General features: G+C 45.1%; 1 protein-coding gene and 1 non-coding gene across 2 annotated transcripts; one reads left to right on the forward strand and one right to left on the reverse strand.

Annotated features, from left to right (window-relative positions):
- The first annotated feature begins 10 nt into the window (after positions 1–10).
- On the forward strand, positions 11–9,231 carry LOC120037790 (NACHT, LRR and PYD domains-containing protein 1 homolog). The gene is made up of 9 exons (XM_038983763.1): positions 11–137; positions 762–799; positions 1,444–1,508; positions 1,641–1,855; positions 2,053–2,312; positions 3,162–3,296; positions 3,424–3,556; positions 3,658–3,687; positions 8,828–9,231. Coding segments are annotated over exons 1-9 (1,206 nt in total). The 5' UTR covers positions 11–136; the 3' UTR covers positions 9,157–9,231.
- An 11,572-nt stretch (positions 9,232–20,803) lies between these two features.
- On the reverse strand, positions 20,804–20,967 carry LOC120037791. Its single transcript, XR_005474876.1, has one exon. It is a non-coding gene; the product is annotated as a U1 spliceosomal RNA (small nuclear RNA).
- Between the last annotated feature and the right edge of the window lie 205 nt (positions 20,968–21,172).

Raw genomic sequence — 21,172 nt, forward strand, 5'->3', positions numbered from 1 at the left:
CCATGGTGGAGAGTGTTGGATCAAGCCTGGACCTGAGGACACCAGAGACCATGGTGGAGAGTGTTGGATCAAGCCTGGACCTGAGGACACCAGAGACCATGGTGGAGAGTGTTGGATCAAGTCTGGACCTGAGAAAAGTGAGTGTTAACTGATAATTGTTTTCAAACCGAAATACGATGAAAGAGTTCATTATACTTGAGTCCCAGGAAAGGAACACAATCATGATCTATTTGGTCAAAACAAACTTAAAGGTAGAGTCAGCGATTCTGACGTAGATGCACAAAGTAAACAACATAGTGGGTCAATTTCCACAACAACTAAGAACGTTGGAACGCAAGGCTAAACTTCTCTGTTTTAGTCCCGTGGCTACCACTCTGTAAGAGAGTGAAGAGAACTCTTGCACATGGGCAGATACTGTGTGTGACTGTGTGAGAGAGAAGTCGGGCATCTTGCTCATCACAATATCTGTGGTGCTGCTCGTACAACATCATTTAGCTGACTCTACCTTAAAGCTCTCATCCTAGGATCTACCAGAAATCAGACCCCAACATCTACAAAACATGGACCAGAACGATGTTGTTTCCTGCTTCCACAAACATTCATTAATATAACACTAATGTCAGATTATGGTATGCTAATGAGTGTACATTCAGAGACTGTTGCTTAGTTATATTCATTTATATTACAAGTCTATTTAATAATTATTCATTCATTATTACATGAGATTGTCCTTTTTAAATAACAACTACTTTTGACTTCAGTGATTCCTCAGAGCTGTAAGACTTGTGACCATGTTGAGGTAAGTCATAATGTCAATTCTTACTTTTACATACCTGCAGGAGTCAGGCACAGTCTCAACGCCAGGTGTGTACTGACCAACCGTTCATACTGGGATATAGACAGTCCTGTGTTCTGCTTTAGTAATATAAACACAGTCTCAAAGCCAGGTGTGTACTGACCAACCATTCATACTGGGATAGAGACAGTCCTGTGTTCTGCTTTAGTAATATAAACACAGTCTCAAAGCCAGGTGTGTAGTGACCAACCATTCATACTGGGATAGAGACAGTCCTGTGTTCTGCTTTAGTAATATAAACACAGTCTCAAAGCCAGGTGTGTAGTGACCAACCATTCATACTGGGATAGAGACAGTCCTGTGTTCTGCTTGTAGGCATGCAGGATTTTAGCTGTTGTCACCTTTGTTCATTAAACAGTGTAATCAATATATCACCAGCATTCCATGTAACATTGAATAAATACATTAGATAAATGACTGTTTATTTTATGGGCCAGTTTCCCGGACACAGATTAAGCCTAGTCCTGGACCTTAAAGAACTTTCTATTGAAACTTCCATTGAGCATGCTTTTAGTCCAGCACTAGACTCAATCTGTGTCCAGGAAACAGGCCCCATATGTATTATTGACATGTTTGTCCTTGTTCAGGACTCCACACACTGGCTTCAGATTGAACCCTTGACTTCCACTGTCCAGGGAGTGACAATGTTCAGGTAAAATAACTACTTTTAACATTTCATTCCACCTGCTAGTGTATTTCCCCATTACCTTTGGGAATAGTCTTCTAATCCAACCTCTCCATTTGACCATTGACCCTCTCTACCATATCTTGTTGTTGCCCTCAGACACAGGACACCCAAAGGGAGTTATGAGTGCACAGTGTCTGGGCTCCGCTGGCTGTGTGAGAGAGATGTCATCCTGAAGTATCACTTCAGGAACTGGGAACCCTACAGTCAACTTCTGAAAGACATGCAGTACACACAAGGTGGTCCATTGCTGGACATCACTATGGAGTTAGGTGAACTGGAGGAAGTTCATCTGCCACACTTTGTCTGTTTAGGTAAAACCATATAGAAATAGTATTCAGAAAGACATTTCCATGTAACTTTGTTTCACTTCCTGAATTAATGAATTAACTATTCTGGGAGTTTGAGTTTACTGTGATCTGGTACTGCATATTCTTTGTGTTTTAGTTTTGTAATATATTGTAATAATACAATATTTGTCTTTCTGTCTCCTTTGTATTGTGTTGTTCAGGGACCAACCCTTCCCTGAGGAATGAGATGAAGATTCTTCATGTAGAGGAACATGGAGTGTCTTTAGAGGAAGTGCATGAGGTCACCAGATTCCATGCTAAGGTTCTCCATCCCAAGTTCTCAGCTATCTCTGTTATACTGAGCTATATCTTTTCATGGAACGTAGATGTCCACTGTGACGTGGTCCTCTATATGGCAGTAAAAAGGTCAACAGTAATTTCAAGGCTGTACCTGCTCCTCAGAAACTCCAGTCAGAAAGAGGTGAGGCACTATCATTGAAGTGACAACAGTATGTTTAAACTTACTGAAGGAAAGCTGATAGTTTGTTGAAAATCTCTAGATTAGAAAGACAACATGCAGCTCTGTGAGAAATATATTTCTGTCTCATTCATTTGAAGAGCCAGTAGACGGCACACTTCTCTCTGGGCGAAGGAGATCCCATTGCCCCGGGGCAGTGAAGGGGACATAGCCCCGGGGCAGTGAAGGGGACATTAGCCCCGGGGCAGTGAAGGGGACATAGCCCCGGGGCAGTGAAGGGGACATAGCCCCGGGGCAGTGAAGGGGACATAGCCCCGGGGCAGTGAAGGGGACATTGCCCCGGGGCAGTGAAGGGGACATTGCCCCGGGGCAGTGAAGGGGACATTGCCCCGGGGCAGTGAAGGGGACATTGCCCCGGGGCAGTGAAGGGGACATTGCCCTGTATTAGCGTGCTGTCTTTCACATGGGACGCTAAACAGGTGTCCTGACTCTCTGTGGTCACTAAAGATCCCATGGCACTTATTGTAAGAGTAGGGGTGTTCACCCGGTGTCCTGGCTAAACTCCCAATCTGACCCTCATACCATCATGGCAACCTAATCATCCTCAGCTTCCAATTGGCTCATTTTCCCCCTCTCCTATGCCCTGTAACTCTTCCCCAGGTCGTTGCTGTAAAAGAGAATCTCTTCTCAGTCAACTTACCTGGTACACCTTTAAAATAATATCCTGGTAAAATAGGGATAGTAAATCAATAACGATTGTGTTGACAAAAATTGATTGCTCAGTGAGCTGCATGTTGTGTGAATTATGAGACTACATTGTTCTGACTGACTACTACATTGCTCATTTTGTAGGCTGTTCAGGAACGGGAGAAAAATCAGGTATCCCAAGGATATTCAGAATTTCTCCTGCCAAGTCCAAACGGGTCCTTAAAGCTGAACAGTTGGTTTGCGCTCAAGAATCCCCACTCCACTTCCATCTATCCAGAGGTGCAGTTTTATCAGGCTGAGGACATGAATCTGTCATATTGTATATGAATAACAGGAATATCATTCTATTTCACTCTTTCTCTCTCTGTCTGTTGTCTCAATCGTTGCACCATATGGCCTCCTACAGAAGATTCAGCTGTTACCTGCAGACACCACACCAAGCTGTTGTCAGATGATTATGGGAAACACAGGGGTTGACATTGAGATGGAGTTAATCGGGGATGATGAGAGGACAGTATGGAAATCAGTGGTATCAAAAGGTAAGAAATACTAGACATGAACAGTATGTCAATCATCAATGTCCTTTTCTAACAGATGCTATTAACATGTTTTATAATATATTCTCTTGTTTGTTTTTCAGATGTATACAGCAAAGACTATCATCCAACAGGTAAGTTTGTTTTTGTGGACGAGGTTACAAAGATAACGTCTCTTCAAGTTGTGATGAAGAACACTGATGAAGGTCTTCATGAGTCATGTTCAGTGGGGTGTTGAAGGGCGTCATGAGTCGTGTTCAGTGGGGTGATGAAGGGCGTCATGAGTCATGTTCAGTGGGGTGTTGAAGGGCGTCATGAGTCATGTTCAGTGGGGTGATGAAGGTCTTCATGAGTCGTGTTCAGTGGGGTGATGCAGGTCTTCATGAGTCGTGTTCAGTGGGGTGATGAAGGTCTTCATGAGTCGTGTTCAGTGGGGTGATGAATGTCTTCATGAGTCGTGTTCAGTGGGGTGATGAAGGTCTTCATGAGTCATGTTCAGTGGGGTGATGAAGGTCTTCATGAGTCGTGTTCAGTGGGGTGATGAAGGTCTTCATGAGTCGTGTTCAGTGGGGTGATGAAGGTCTTCATGAGTCGTGTTCAGTGGGGTGATGCAGGTCTTCATGAGTCGTGTTCAGTGGGGTGATGAAGGTCTTCATGAGTCGTGTTCAGTGGGGTGATGAATGTCTTCATGAGTCGTGTTCAGTGGGGTGATGAAGGTCTTCATGAGTCATGTTCAGTGGGGTGATGAAGGTCTTCATGAGTCGTGTTCAGTGGGGTGATGAAGGTCTTCATGAGTCGTGTTCAGTGGGGTGATGAAGGTCTTCATGAGTCGTGTTCAGTGGGGTGATGAAGGTCTTCATGAGTTGTGTTCAGTGGGGTGATGAAGGTCGTCATGAGTCGTGTTCAGTGGGGTGATGAAGGTCTTCATGAGTAATGTTCAGTGGGGTGATGAAGGTCTTCATGAGTCATGTTCAGTGGGGTGATGAAGGTCTTCATGAGTCGTGTTCAGTGGGGTGATGAAGGTCTTCATGAGTCATGTTCAGCGGGGTGATAAAGGTCTTCATGAGTCGTGTTCAGTGGGGTGATGAAGGTCTTCATGAGTCATGTTCAGTGGGGTGATGAAGGTCTTCATGAGTCATGTTCAGTGGGGTGATGAAGGGCGTCATGAGTCGTGTTCAGTGGGGTGATGAAGGTCTTCATGAGTCATGTTCAGTGGGGTGATGAAGGGCGTCATGAGTCGTGTTCAGTGGGGTGATGAAGGTCTTCATGAGTCATTTTCAGTGGGGTGATGAAGGGAGTCATGTTCAGTGGGGTGTAATGATATAGAACATTCAGACAGAAATACAGAGCCTTGCAAAAGTATCTGCATCACATTTCATTGTGTTACAAAGTGGGATTAAAAAGGATTTCATTGGAATTTCTTGTCAAGTCTACACAAAATACTCAGTAATGTCAAAATGGAATAATATATATATTTATTTTAGATTGATATAAATTAAATTCCTAAAATATAGTTGTTCCATAAGTATTCATCTCCCTGAATCAATACATGTTAGCGTCATGAGTCATGTTCAGTGGGGTGATGAAGGTCTTCATGAGTCATGTTCAGTGGGGTGATGAAGGTCTTCATGAGTCATGTTCAGTGGGGTGATGAAGGTCTTCATGAGTCATGTTCAGCGGGGTGATTGGTAAATCACCTTGGCAGCCATTACAACTGTGCATCTTGGGTAAGTCTCTAAGAGCTTTGCACACCTGGATTGTACAATATTAGCCCATTATTATTTTCATAATTCTTCAAGCTCTTTCAAAATGTTGGGGATCATGGCTAGACAGCCATTTTCAAGTCTTGCCATAGATTTTCAAGCAGATTTAATTTTAACTCGGCCACTTAGGAACATTCACTGTCTTCTTGGTAAGCAACTCCAGTGTAGATTTGGCTTTGTGTTGTAGGTTATTGTCCTGCTGAAAGGTGAATTCCTCTCCCAGTGTCTGGTGTAAAGCAGACTGAAGCAGGTTTTCCTCTAGGAGTTTGTTTGTTCTTAGCTCTGTTCCGTTTCTTTTTATCCTGAAAAACTCCCCAGTGTTTGCCGATGTCAAGCATACCCATACCATGATGCAGCCACCACCATGCTTGAAAATAAGGAGGCAGTTACTCAGTGATGTGTTGTGTTGGATTTGCCCCAAACATAAGACTTTGCATTTAGACCAAAAAGCGTCTTCCTTTGTAGACGTTTTGTTATGCAGTATTACTTTAGTACATTGTTGCATATATTTGTATTCTTCTTTTCACTCAGTCGTTTTAGTCGTTATTGTGGAGTCACTACAATGTTGTTGATCCATCCTCAGTTTTCTCCCATCACAGACATTTGAAGTCTGTAACTGTTTTAAATTCACCAATGTCCTGGTGACATCACTAAGCAGTTTCCTTCCTCTTCTGCAGCTCAGTTCAGAAGGACGACTGTATCGTTGTGTCTATGTGGTTTAATATGTAATCCACAGCATCATTATTAACTTGACCACACTTAAAGAGATATTAAATGTCTGATTTGTTATTGTTACCCATCTACCAATCACTGCCCTTCTTTAAGAGGGTTTCAAAAAGATCCCTGGTCTTTGTATATAGTTGAATCTGTGCTTGAAATGCGATACTTGACTGAGGGACCTTCCAGATGATGTATGTATGGTGGACAGGTCCACTTTGACATTACAGAGTATTTTCAGTAGATTGTTGACAAAACATTAAATTAAATCCATTTTAATCCCACTATGTAACACAATAGAGAAAAGGGGTGTGAATATTTTTGCACGGCTCTGTATGTTATGTAGAATAGACAATCGTGTCAGCCAGGGTAGGCGTCAATTCCAAATAAATCCGTCAATTCAGGAAGTAAAGTGAAATTCCAATTCAATAACTGGAAAAGGGGCATCTATTTCCAATGACTTCTTGTTAATAAACCTAATAAGAAAAAGTATTCATTTCAAAAGTGTTTAATTTTTTTTATTGACTGACTTTATTTTGAATTGACTACAATAAATTAATTAATTAATATCAGAGGAAAGTTAACTGGAGAGACTGCAAGATGTAGAAACAGCTGCTGTTAACCCTAAAGACATATTCATTTAATTGACCCCCTTTCAGCATTAACATTCCCTGGCATGCCTGCTGAGGAGATTCTGAAGACACACTGGGACAAAATCGTTCAGGGAGCCACAAACCCAATGCCAATAGCAGATTATCTGTTGTCAAAGAGCATGATTGGTAAAGAAGAGTACTCCAGAATAAAAGCTATAGAACCTAAACAGGAACAAATGAGAGAACTACTGATTGCAGTCCACCCTAAAGGACCGTTCATCTTTGCCTCGATCCTGACTAGTCTCCCAGTCCCTGAAAAACATCCCCACAGCATGATGCTGCCACCACCATGCTTCACCGTAGGGATGGTGCCAGGTTTCCTCCAGATGTGACGCTTGGCATTCAGGCCAAAGAGTTCAATCTTGGTTTCATCATACCAGAGAATTTTGTTTCACATGGTCTGAGAGTCCTTTAGGTGCCTTTTGGCAAACTCCATTCAGGCTGTCATGTGCTTTTTACTGAGGAGTGGCTTCCGTCAGGCCACTATCATAAAGGCCTGTTTGGTGGAGTGCTGCAGAGATGGTTGTCTTTCTGGAAGGTTCTCCCATCTCCACAGAGGAACTCTGGAGCTCTGTCAGAGTGACCATTGGGTTCTTGGTCACCTCCCTGACCAAGGCCCTTCTCCCTTGATTGCTCAGTTTGGCTGGGCAGCCAGCTCTAGGAAGAGTCTTGGTGGTTCCAAACTCCTTCCATTTAAGAATGATGGAGGCCACTGTGTTCTTGGGGACCTTCAATGCTGCAGAAATTTTTCGGTACCCTTCCCCAGATCTGGGCCTCGACATAATCCTGTCTCGGAGCGCTACAGACAATTCCTTCAACCTCATGGTTTGGTTATTGCGCTGACATGCACTGTCAACTGTGGGACCTTATATAGACAGGAGTATGTCTTTCCAAATCATGTCCAATCAATTGAAATTACCACAGGTGGACTCCAATCAAGTTGTAGAAACATCTGAAGGATGATCAATGGAAACGGGATGCACCTGAGCTCAATTTCGAGTCTCATAGCAAAGAGTCTGAATACTTATGTAAATAAGGTTCTGTTTATTTTTAATACATTTGTAAACATTTGCAAAAATCTGTTTTCACTTTGTCAGTATGGGGTGTTGTGTGTAGATTGATGAGGGAAAACATTTATTTAATCAATTTTAGAATAAGGCTGTAACGTAAGAAAATGTGGAAAAAGTCAAGGAGTCTGAATAGTTTCTGAATGTACTGTACAAACCAATGGCATGAGGGCCAGTCAACATGGTTTACTGTAGGACCTGGACTAGTCCTGATTCATAAAAGGCTGAAGTCAAGAACAATGACATCTCCTCCAGGACTTGATGTAAATTATCCTGGTTCTGAATGACATCTCCTCCAGGACTTGATGTAGATTAGCCTGGTTCTGAATGACCCAATGACATCTCCTCCAGGACTTGATGTAGATTAGCCTGGTTCTGAATGACCCAATGACATCTCCTCCAGGACTTGATGTAGATTAGCCTGGTTCTGAATGACCCAATGACATCTCCTCCAGGACTTGATGTAAATTATCCTGGTTCTGAATGCCCAATGACATCTCCTCCAGGACTTGATATAGATTAGCCTGGTTCTGAATGACCCAATGACATCTCCTCCAGGACTTGATGTAGATTAGCCTGGTTCTGAATGACCCAATGACATCTCCTCCAGGACTTGATGTAGATTAGCCTGGTTCTGAATGACCCAATGACATCTCCTCCAGGACTTGATGTAGATTAGCCTGGTTCTGAATGACCCAATGACATCTCCTCCAGGACTTGATGTAAATTATCCTGGTTCTGAATGACCCAATGACATCTCCTCCAGGACTTGATGTAAATTATCCTGGTTCTGAATGCCCCAATGACATCTCCTCCAGGACTTGATGTAGATTAGCCTGGTTCTGAATGACCCAATGACATCTCCTCCAGGACGTGATGTAGATTAGTCTGGTTCTGAATGACCCAGCCTGTTTTTCTATGTCTGTGAAACCGTCCTAAATGTCAATGTGATATGTTCAGGTCATTATTGTAAAATATAATGTTTTCTCAGTACTTTTATTTTAGGAGTCTGCTTCTAAATGACTGAAATATAAAATGTACAAATGTCGTTATGTTGTAACCTGACTCTCTCAGGTGCTGTGTCGGGGGCAGGGCGTCCGGCTGAGAGCAGTCTGACTGGTCCTCCAGAGCTGCGTTCTGTACGGGCAGAGCTTGCGAAACGAGTATCAGGACCTGTCCTGAATGGACTGCTGGACGGACTCCTGCAACACACAGTCATCAACCAGGAGGAAATGGAGTCAGTGAAGGTGATCGCTGAGAGGGCAGAGAAGGCACGTGACATCATCGACATGGTGTTGAGAAAAGGAACTGAGTCATGTTCCAGGATGATGAACCTTCTTGGGGAGCTGGACCCTTATCTTTGTTCACAGCTTCAGATCAACAGTGTTGGGGTACCAACCTAATGGTAGAATGGATAGTAACAGTGTTGGGGTACCAACCTAATGGTAGAATGGATAGTAACAGTGTTGGGGTACCATCCTAATGGTAGAATGGATAGTAACAGTGTTGGGGTACCAACCTAATGGTAGAATGGATAGTAACAGTGTTGGGGTACCAACCTAATGGTAGAATGGATAGTAACAGTGTTGGGGTCCCAAGCTAATGGTAGAATGGATAGTAACAGTGCTGGGGTACCAACCTAATGGTAGAATGGATAGTAACAGTGTTGGGGTACCAACCTAATGGTAGAATGGATAGTAACAGTGTTGGGGGTACCAACCTAATGGTAGAATGGATAGTAACAGTGTTGGGGTACCAACCTAATGGTAGAATGGATAGTAACAGTGTTGGGGTACCAACCTAATGGTAGAATGGATAGTAACAGTGTTGGGGTACCAACCTAATGGTAGAATGGATAGTAACAGTGTTGGGGTACCAACCTAATGGTAGAATGGATAGTAACAGTGTTGGGGTGCCAACCTAATGGTAGAATGGATAGTAACAGTGTTGGGGTCCCAACCTAATGGTAGAATGGATAGTAACAGTGTTGGGGTCCCAACCTAATGGTAGAATGGATAGTAACAGTGTTGGGGGTACCAACCTAATGGTAGAATGGATAGTAACAGTGTTGGGGTCCCAACCTAATGGTAGAATGGATAGTAACAGTGTTGGGGTACCAACCTAATGGTAGAATGGATAGTAACAGTGTTGGGGTACCAACCTAATGGTAGAATGGATAGTAACAGTGTTGGGGTACCATCCTAATGGTAGAATGGATAGTAACAGAGCTGGGGTACCAACCTAATGGTGGCTTGACATGGCACACAACTATTGGTTGATGCAATGTGGCGTGTCAATTGTAGGCGGCCTCGTACGAATTCAGTGGGCAGCGCTGCAGAGGAGCTCAGCATTTCTTCCATTTTATCCAGCCGAGACCGTTTTATCCAGCCGAGACCGTTTTATCCAGCCGAGAGCGTTTTATCCAGCCGAGTTTGTTTTATCCAGCCGAGGTTGTTTTATCCAGCCGAGAGCGTTTTATCCAGCCAAGAGCGTTTTATCCAGCCGAGAGCGTTTTATCCAGCCGAGAGCGTTTTATCCAGCCGAGAGCGTTTTATCCAGCCGAGGTTGTTTTATCCAGCCGAGGGCGTTTTATCCAGCCGAGGGCGTTTTATCCAACCGAGGGCGTTTTATCCAGCCGAGGGCGTTTTATCCAGCCGAGGGCGTTTTATCCAGCCGAGGGCGTTTTATCCAGCCGAGGGCGTTTTATCCAGCCGAGGGCGTTTTATCCAGCCGAGGGCGTTTCATCCAGCCGAGGCCGTTTATTTCTGCCTCTGACTGCCATCATCCTATACAGAGCCCAGCGTATCTTCTCTGCCGGCAACACTACAGCAGCTCCTCGGAGTGAAGCCGCTTTTTGAGCGTCAAACCAGCAGACTAATCCAACTAACATAACCATGTCCCTGTGTCCTCTATCCTCTTTTCTTAAATATCATAATCTCATCGTACCTACACAATATTATTATATAGTGTAACGAGCCTGGGTTTATAAGCGCGGATAGCGACTCTTCCGCTTGAGCATGCTTTTGGGGCACAGTCCATAGCGCTGGACTTCGGGCTAGAAGGTTGAGGGTTCGAGGCCTGCTCCCTGCCTGTTTCATTACGTTACATTTTACTATCGTTATATTTCTGTGCTACAGAAATTATTTGACAGTTCCAACTCAAACTCAATCAGAAACTTTTCTAAGTTTTATTCAAGTAGTATATTTGCCATTTGCAAGTACCTCTTAAAAGTAATACATTTGAATTATTCTTTGTAGCTCTCTCACATATAGTAGGTCTACATAGCACACAGAGGTATACAGTATAACAGTCACATGGAACAAATAAAACATTTCTAAAATCCTCTATGACGTCCTTTAATTTCAGCTCCAGGTTGATTCCACTGCACATCGCTGTTAGACACTGCGCTTCTTGTCTGTCTATAGGCTGTCTCGTCGTTGTTATTGACGAGACTTATGACGTTTTTAGTCTCACAATGGATTCTGAGGAACCCCTTTTATTATAGTGCTGTAATAATACAAACATACAGCCTCCTCAATATCTAAACATATTATTTGAAAGACTGAAGACGGAGAGTTCTGCATGAAAGATGTATTTTATTATTGTCAGTGACATGGCACACAACCATTGGTTGATGCAGTGTGGCGTGTCAATTGTAGGCGGCTGGCTCTGGTGACATGGCACACAACCATTGGTTGAGGCAATGTGGCGTGTCAATTGTAGGCGGCCTCGTAGGATTTCAGTGGGCGGGGCTGCAGCGGAGCTCAGCATTTCTTCCGAATCTCTCTCCCCCCTCAGCTATGCCGGTGTGTAAATGGGAGCCGAGACTATCACACAGTGCCAAGTAGAGAGACGCCGATGAAGTGTGTATCAGTCATGCTGGTGGCTGGCAGCGACGACAGAGCAGAGCGTGGCTATGCCGGTGTGTAAGGGGTGAAGTTGTCAATGGGAGCCGAGACTATCGCACAGTGCCAAGTAGAGAGACGCCGATGAAGTGTGTATCAGTCATGCTGGTGGCTGGCAGCGACGACAGAGCAGAGCGTGGCTATGCCGGTGTGTAAGGGGTGAAGTTGGCAATGGGAGCCGAGACTATCGCACAGTGCCAAGTAGAGAGACGCGGATGAAGTGTTTATCAGTCATGCTGGTGGCTGGCAGCGACGACAGAGCAGAGCGTGGCTATGCCGGTGTGTAAGGGGTGAAGTTGTCAATGGGAGCCGAGACTATCGCACAGTGCCAGTAGAGAGATGCCGATGAAGTGTGTATCAGTCATGCTGGTGGCTGGCAGCGACGGCAGAGCAGAGCGTGACATGCCAGTGGTTTTTCCTGAGGGGATGTGTTTTCTTGGTCTTGGATCCACGGAGTGATAGCAGAATGTTCCATATATTCTATGGTTCTTTCCTTCCCGTCTTATTTCTGCCACCATGGCATGATCCAGAGCAGGGCGGTGTAACTGGGTGATTCAACATCACTGTTATAGTGATAGGAAGAGACACGGAGGATTTTGCAACAAGTGCAAGTAGGAGAACAGTCATGACACCTTTCCCCTTCATAATCAAGGCAGTTCTCTCTGGCAGTGTTCAAGCCTTAGCGGCAGTCAATCGGAGTGTTTCTGATTTCTGGCTGATTTGTTCTTCTGATGATGGCGGTTGGCAGCTCCCTTCTGGTTTCGTTTTACAGCTCAGAGTGTCAGTGAGTAGAGAGGCAGTGCTTGTTTTATAGTGACTTGTATTTCCATTCACTTACAAAAGTGAGACATACATTTCTCCAGTAGATTAGTAGTATGCTTCGCCCGGGTAGGATAACTTACTGTCTATTATTTTCTATCCAGTACAGCTTGGTTTTATAGTGACTGACTTGACATTTGTCGGACAATTCAGCCGTGGTTGGATAAAACGGCTCGGTTGGATGTTCTTAACATTTTTCGGTCGGACGATTCAGGCGTGGTTGGATAAAACAGCCGTGGTTGGATGTTCTCATGTGAAAGACTCTCGTCCGCCGAGCTACAACCGAGATAGTAGAGCTGCTCATCGATTTGACTGGTGTCGTAACGCAGCCCTGTTCCTGCCTCTGACTGCCATCGTCCTCACAGAGCCCAGCCTATCTTCTCTGCACCCGCAACACTACAGCAGCTCCTCGGAGTGAAGCCGCTTTTTGAGCGTCAAACCAGCAGACTAATCCAACTAGCATAACCATGTCCCTGTGTCCTCTGTCCTCTTTTCTTAAATATAATATCATCGTACGTACACAATATCATTATATAGTGTAACGACCCTGGGTTTATAAGCGCGGATAGCGACTGTTGTACAGAAATGATCTAACAGTTCCAAACTCAATCAGAAGTAGTTTAATCCATTTTATTCAAGTAGTATATTTGCAAGTACCTGTTAAAAGCAATATATAGGAATTATTCTTTGTAGCTCTCTCACATATAGTAGGTCTACATAGCACACAGAGGTATACAGTATAACAGTCACATGGAACAAATAAAACATTCCTAAAATCCTCTATGACGTCCTTTAATTTCAGCTCCAGGTTGATTCCACTGCACATCGCTGTTAGACACTGCGCTTCTTGTCTGTCTATAGGCTGTCTCGTCGTTGTTATTGACGAGACTTATGACGTTTTTAGTCTCACAATGGATTCTGAGGACCCCCTTTTATTATAGTGCTGTGATAATACAAACATACAGCCTCCTTAATATCTAAACATATTATTTGAAAGACTCAAGACGGAGAGTTCTGCATGAAAGATGTATTTTATTATTGTCAGTGACATGGCACACAACCATTGGTTGAGGCAATGTGGCGTGTCAATTGTAGGCGGCTGGCTCTGGTGACATGGCACACAACCATTGGTTGAGGCAATGTTGCGTGTCAATTGAAGGCGGCTGGCTCTGGTGACATGGCACACAACCATTGGTTGAGGCAATGTTGCGTGTCAATTGTAGGCGGCCTCGTAGGATTTCAGTGGGCGGGGCTGCAGCGGAGCTCAGCATTTCTTCCGAATCTCTCTCCCCCCTCAGCTATGCCGGTGTGTAAGGGGTGAAGTTGTCAATGGGAGCCGAGACTATCGCACAGTGCCAAGTAGAGAGACGCGGATGAAGTGTGTATCAGTCATGCTGGTGGCTGGCAGCGACGGCAGAGCAGAGCGTGACATGCCAGTGGTTTTTCCTGAGGGGATGTGTTTTCTTGGTCTTGGATCCACGGAGTGATAGCAGAATGTTCCATATATTCTATGGTTCTTTCCTTCCCGTCTTATTTCTGCCACCATGGCATGATCCAGAGCAGGGCGGTGTAACTGGGTGATTCAACATCACTGTTATAGTGATAGGAAGAGACACGGAGGATTTTGCAACAAGTGCAAGTAGGAAAACAGTCATTACACCTTTCCCCTTCATAATCAAGGCAGTTCTCTCTGGCAGTGTTCAAGCCTTAGCGGCAGTCAATCGGAGTGTTTCTGATTTCTGGCTGATTTGTTCTGATGATGATGGCGGCTGGCAGCTCCCTTCTGGTTTCGTTTTACAGCTCAGAGTGTCAGTGAGTAGAGAGGCAGTGCTTGTTTTATAGTGACTTGTATTTCCATTCACTTACAAAAGTGAGACATACATTTCTCCAGTAGATTAGTAGTATGCTTCGCCCGGGTAGGATAACTTACTGTCTATTATTTTCTATCCAGTACAGCTTGGTTTTATAGTGACTGACTTGACATTTGTCGGACAATTCAGCCGTGGTTGGATAAAACGGCTCGGTTGGATGTTCTTAACATTTTTCGGTCGGACGATTCAGGCGTGGTTGGATAAAACAGCCGTGGTTGGATGTTCTCATGTGAAAGACTCTCGTCCGCCGAGCTACAACCGAGATAGTAGAGCTGCTCATCGATTTGACTGGTGTCGTAACGCAGCCCTGTTCCTGCCTCTGACTGCCATCGTCCTCAGAGCCCAGCCTATTTTCTCCGCATCGGCAACACTACAGCAGCTCCTCGGAGTGAAGCCGCTTTTTGAGCGTCAAACCAGCAGACTAATCCAACGAGCATAACCATGTCCCTGTGTCCTCTTTTCTTAAATATCATAATCTCATCGTACGTACACAATATTATTATATAGTGTAACGACCCTGGGTTTATAAGCGCGGATAGCGACTCTTCCGCTTGAGCATGCTTTTGGGGCACAGTCAATAGCGCGCTGGACTTCGGGCTACAAGGTTGAGGGTTCAAGGCCTGCTCCCTGCCTGTTTCATTACGTTACATTTTACTATCGTTATATTTCTGTGCTACAGAAATTATCTGACAGTTCCAAACTCAATCAGAAGCTTTTCTAAGTTTTATTCAAGTAGTTTAATCCATTTTATTCAAGTAGTATATTTGCCATTTGCAAGTACCTATTAAAAGTAATATATTGGAATTATTCTTTGTAGCTCTCTCACATATAGTAGGTCTACATAGCACACAGAGGTATACAGTATAACAGTCACATGGAACAAATAAAACATTCCTAAAATCCTCTATGACGTCCTTTAATTTCAGCTCCAGGTTGATTCCACTGCACATCGCTGTTAGACACTGCGCTTCTTGTCTGTCTGTAGGCTGTCTCGTCGTTGTTATTGACGAGACTTATGCGTTTTAGGTCTAAAGTAGTGCCCTACATAGGGAATAGGGCCCTGGTCTAAAGTAGTGCACTATATAGGGAATAGGGTCCTGGTCTAAAGTAGTGCACTAGATAGGGAATAGGGCCCTGGTCTAAAGTAGTGCACTATATAGGGAATAGGGCCCTGGTCTAAAGTAGTGCACTATATAGGGAATAGAGCCCTGGTCTAAAGTAGTGCACTATATAGGGAATAGGGCCCTGGTCTAAAGTAGTGCACTAGATAGGGAATAGGGCCCTGGTCTAAAGTAGTGCACTATATAGGGAATAGGGCCCTGGTCTAAAGTAGTGCACTATATAGGGAATAGAGCCCTGGTCTAAAGTAGTGCACTATATAGGGAATAGGGCCCTGGTCTAAAGTAGTGCACTACATAGGGAATAGGGCCCTAATCAAAAGTAGTGCACTACACAGGGAATAGGGCCCTGGTCAAAAGTAGTGCCCTACATAGGGAATAGGGCCCTGGTCAAAAGTAGTGCCCTACATAGGGAATAGGGCCCTGGTCAAAAGTAGTGCACTACATAGGGAATAGGGCCCTGGTCTAAAGTAGTGCCCTACATAGGGAATAGGGCCCTGGTCAAAAGTAGTGCACTACATAGGGAATAGGGCCCTGGTCTAAAGTAGGGCACTACATAGGGAATAGGGTCCTGGTCTAAAGTAGTGCACTATATAGGGAATAGAGCCCTGGTCTAAAGTAGTGCACTATATAGGGAATAGGGCCCTGGTCTAAAGTAGTGCACTACATAGGGAATAGGGCCCTAATCAAAAGTAGTGCACTACACAGGGAATAGGGCCCTGGTCAAAAGTAGTGCCCTACATAGGGAATAGGGCCCTGGTCAAAAGTAGTGCCCTACATAGGGAATAGGGCCCTGGTCAAAAGTAGTGCACTACATAGGGAATAGGGCCCTGGTCTAAAGTAGGGCACTACATAGGGAATAGGGTCCTGGTCTAAAGTAGTGCCCTACATAGGGAATAGAGTACCATTTGGGACAGACTCAAGGCTGAGTGTTTAACAGTAAAAAGAGATTGAGAAATGACAGAAGTAGGTTAAAAGGGAGAGCACTGATGGAGAGAGAGTACTTTTGATTGGTACTGTATGTCTTGTAAATATGAATTATATACAGTCCCAGTCAAACGTTAGTCATTTAGTTAGTCAGTTTTTCTTTATTTTTTGCTATTTTCTACATTGTAGAATAGTAGTGAAGACAAAACTATGAAATAACACATATGGAATCATGTAGTAACCGAAAAAGTGTTAAACAAATCAAAATATGTTTTAGATTTTAGATTCTTCAAAGTAGCCAACCTTCTCCTTGATGACAGCTTTTCTTCTGATTATCTTGATCTCTGGCTCCCTCTTGAGTCATTAGTGTCTTAATTGTTTTATTGAACAGTGCGCTTAAAGCATCAGACAAGCTCAGTGCACAGACCTATAGTTGATTTGATTACAACACATAGGGTGTGTCTATGTGGAAAAATCTGGTACATTTACAGAAGGATTTATTGATGTCCAGTATCCCTGTCAAATACATGGAGTACATGTCAATTAAAAGGAATGCGTTTTGTGTGTGTGTGTGTGTGGTTATACTGTGTGTGTGTCTGTCTGTATGTGTCTATCTGTGTATGTGAGTTGGTCTCTGATTACTGTGATTAGTTCAATGTAACGTCAAATACTATACATAATAATCAGTCTGTTTTGGGTTTGCAGAATCATTGTATATCATTGGTTCCCATCCTATCATGTTACCACACAGATGTGACTGTCTATCTCAGCGGTTCCCATCCTGTCATGTTACCACACAGATGTGACTGTCTATCTCAGTGGTTCCCATCCTGTCATGTTACCACACAGATGTGACTGTCTATCTCAGTGGTTCCCATCCTATCATGTTACCTCACAGATGTGACTGACTAGCTCAGCAGTTCCCATCCTATCATGTTACCACACAGATGTGACTGACTAGCTCAGCGGTTCCCATCCTATCATGTTACCACACAGATGTGACTGTCTATCTCAGCGGTTCCCATCCTATCATGTTACCTCACAGATGTGACTGTCTATCTCAGCGGTTCCCATCCTATCATGTTACCACACAGATGTGACTGTCTATCTCAGCGGTTCCCATCCTATCATGTTACCACACAGATGTGACTGTCTATCTCAGCGGTTCCCAACCTATCATGTTACCACACAGATGTGACTGTCTAGCTCAGCGGTTCCCAACCTTTCCCATTCTGGAGACCATCAAATCATCGTCAAAAGCTCTTGACGACCACCATTCACGGAGTCGCTGATTTCTTTCACATCAAATATATTGATGGTCAAATCCTATCAATACATGTGAATGTAACAAGGCCTGTAAAGGTCTATTATTATTAGAAACTATTTGCATTGTGAAAAGGAATGTAAAATTAACATTAATACTCCCAACTGTTATTATTTTTTAATAATAAAATACTACAATCTCTAAATAATTGCAGACCAGCTGCACCACCCCCAAGGGACCACAGGTTGGGAACCACTGGTCTAGAGTCCTTCAGCCACACATGGTTGTTGTGTCACACTGCCCTCTGCTGGTAGCACTGCAAAACATCACCTAAATAAATCAAATCATTAAATTAAATAAAAAATGTAATTGCACATTTAATAGATATAACCTTAATTTATAGGCTGAATACTGGTATTAAGTGTATGAAGACTTAACATGACATAAATATCAACAAATAAACCTATACGTGTTGAATCCGCCCACTGTGTTGAAACAGGAAGTCCATTTATAAGGAAGCAGAGGAAAGGGTCTCTTATTATTATAGCTCAATGGTGTCGTTACTTCACTTCACCTCCGTTCTGCCAGTAAGAAGACCTAGCAAGAATAAGGCCCGTGACCTCGGCGATATTCCTTCAAAATAAAAGTCCAGAAATCATGATTGTGATTTTAAAAAAAACTGAAATTTGTAACATTTTATGAGGAAATATTAGCAGACTTAGAATGTTGTTTAACAGTATGAAAAAAAGCAATAAAGTCAATCGTATTTATATCACAAATAATATTATAGCGTTGACATTTGTTAACAGCATTAAAAGTCATGGCCCATGGCAGCTCCTTCCAATCAGCCTCCGGGCGCTGCGGCGTGTGATGGAGGGTGGCTGCTGCAGACCAGAAGCTCCACCCCGAGAAGTGCCACTTCATGAGGAGAGAGGTGTCCTTCTTGGGCCACCAAGTGGGGGAGGAGGGTATCAGCACAATGGAGGACAAGGTGGGGGCTGTCCGAGACTGGCCCACCCCCACCGATCAGCATCAGCTGAAAAGCTTCCTGGGCCTGGCCTCGTACTACAGGAGGTTTGTAGGGGCTTCTCAAGCGTCGCTGCTCCCCTGAACCACCTGCTGCCGAAGGACAAGGCCTTCACTTGGACAGTGGAGTGTGAGGAGGACTTCACTTGGACAGTGGAGTGTGAGGAGGCCTTCACTTGGACAGTGGAGTGTGAGGAGGCCTTCACTTGGACAGTGGAGTGTGAGGAGGCCTTCACTTGGACAGTGGAGTGCGAGGAGGCCTTCACTTGGACAGTGGAGTGCGAGGAGGCCTTCACTTGGACAGTGGAGTGCGAGGAGGCCTTCACTTGGACAGTGGAGTGCGAGGAGGCCTTCACTTGGACAGTGGAGTGCGAGGAGGCCTTCACTTGGACAGTGGAGTGCGAGGAGGCCTTCACTTGGACAGTGGAGTGCGAGGAGGCCTTCACTTGGACAGTGGAGTGTGAGGAGGCCTTCACTTGGACAGTGGAGTGTGAGGAGGTCTTCACTTGGACAGTGGAGTGTGAGGAGGCCTTCACTTGGACAGTGGAGTGTGAGGAGGCCTTCACTTGGACAGTGGAGTGTGAGGAGGCCTTCACTTGGACAGTGGAGTGCGAGGTGGCCTTCAACACCCTCAAACGTGCACTGATTGAGGCCCCCATGCTCGACCCCCTCCCCCCTGACCTCACCTTGCCCTTAATCCTGGACACAGATGCGAGCAACGTGGGCATGGGTGGGGTGCTGGTCCAGATTTGGCCAGAGGGGGAGAGAGTGGTGGCCCAGATGGGGCCAGAGGGGGAGAGAGTGGTGGCCCAGATGGGGCCAGAGGGGGAGAGAGTGGTGGCCCAGATGGGGCCAGAGGGGGAGAGAGTGGTGGCCCAGATGGGGCCAGAGGGGGAGAGAGTGGTGGCCCAGATGGGGGGAGAGAGTGGTGGTCCAGATGGGGCCAGAGGGGGCGAGAGTGGTGGCCCAGATGGGGCCAGAGGGGGAGAGAGTGGTGGCCCAGATGGGGTCAGAGGGGGAGAGAGTGGTGGCCCAGATGGGGCCAGAGGGGGAGAGAGTGGTGGCCCAAATGGGGCCAGAGGGGGAGAGAGTGGTGGCCCAGATGGGGCCAGAGGGGGAGAGAGTGGTGGCCCAGATGGGGAGAGAGTGGTGGCCCAGATGGGGTCAGAGGGGGAGAGAGTGGTGGCCCAGATGGGGCCAGAGGGGGTGAGAGTGGTGGCGTACTTCAGAAAAACATTCAACAAACATGAGCGCAGCTACTGTGTCACCCGGCTCCTCCTCGTTGTTGTTGTGGCTTCCATCAAACACTTGAAGTACTACCTGGGTGGCCTGCCCTTTACTGTAAGGACTGACCACTCTGCTCTCCAGTGGTCATGTCTTTCAGAGAGCCAGAGGGGCAGGTGGCTCGCTGGTTGGAGGAGCTTCAGCCGTACGACTTCACAGTGGTGCACAGGGCAGGGGCACGCCACTCCAACGCCATGTCCTGTCGGACCTGTACTGTAGACGCCTGCCGCCACTGTGAGCGGAGAGAGAGAGTTGTGTGCGGAGGAGGTGGTCTGGGCCACAGTGTGTCGGGCGAGCGGGCTGTTGTCGGTGTGTGCAGAGGGTCCCTGGTTCGATCCCAGGTAGGGGCGAGGAGAGGGACGGAAGCTATACTGTTACATAATGATGGAGCAATAGAATGGTTTATTTTCCATGTCAGTATGTAAGGCTCTACACTATGACGATGTCCTCCTGTCCTTTGATTTGTGTTGTGTGGAGCCGAGGCCTACTATGTTTAGAAAAACATTTAAGAGGACTACAATAGAAATAGGTTTTCAAACATATTTTTATGTCATGCTCCATGATTGTAAATGCTTTATCAACGTGTGGTTGCATTGACAGGCATAATCACCAGTGCTACAATAACAGATCTGAAACATTGGGGTTTTCAGAAGACAAAATGTAGCTTTCAGACCTTAAAAATAAATCCTACATTCTAAAACCGCTCATCTGATGACGAAGAGAAGGGAAATGCTGACAACTGTCCTTTTAAACACGAAAGTAAATACAACTCAGAGAACACACTCAGACCAGCACACGGTGAAAGCTAAATCACACATTACTTTTAACATCAAAGTCAGGGGAGAGCGCGAACGCAGTCCCCCACTACCATAAATTTTGCAATCGAGATTTCCACATTTGAGAAATTCGCAGGGGTCAGCACAGCCGGAGTGCAATGGCTGAGCCTCGCCCTGGGTGAACCGCCTTCTTGATCACGGTATCTCCCTTGCCAGGTAAGTATGAGTTGTACACGTTGGTAGAGGGGCACTGATTCCAGGACAAAGGTGTTTGACTCGCGGTTACCACTTCTACTACTGATAATACCACATCATATCGACCAGGGTTTAATGACATTTATGAATACAGTTGAGGACAAAGCGGTGGAAAAGCGATGCACTTTGTTTTACTATATTATATCACGGTCCGACTGTTTTCCCATCATGCAA

Source organism: Salvelinus namaycush, unplaced genomic scaffold (genome assembly GCF_016432855.1).
Source record: "Salvelinus namaycush isolate Seneca unplaced genomic scaffold, SaNama_1.0 Scaffold1871, whole genome shotgun sequence".
Lineage (NCBI taxonomy): Eukaryota > Metazoa > Chordata > Actinopteri > Salmoniformes > Salmonidae > Salvelinus > Salvelinus namaycush.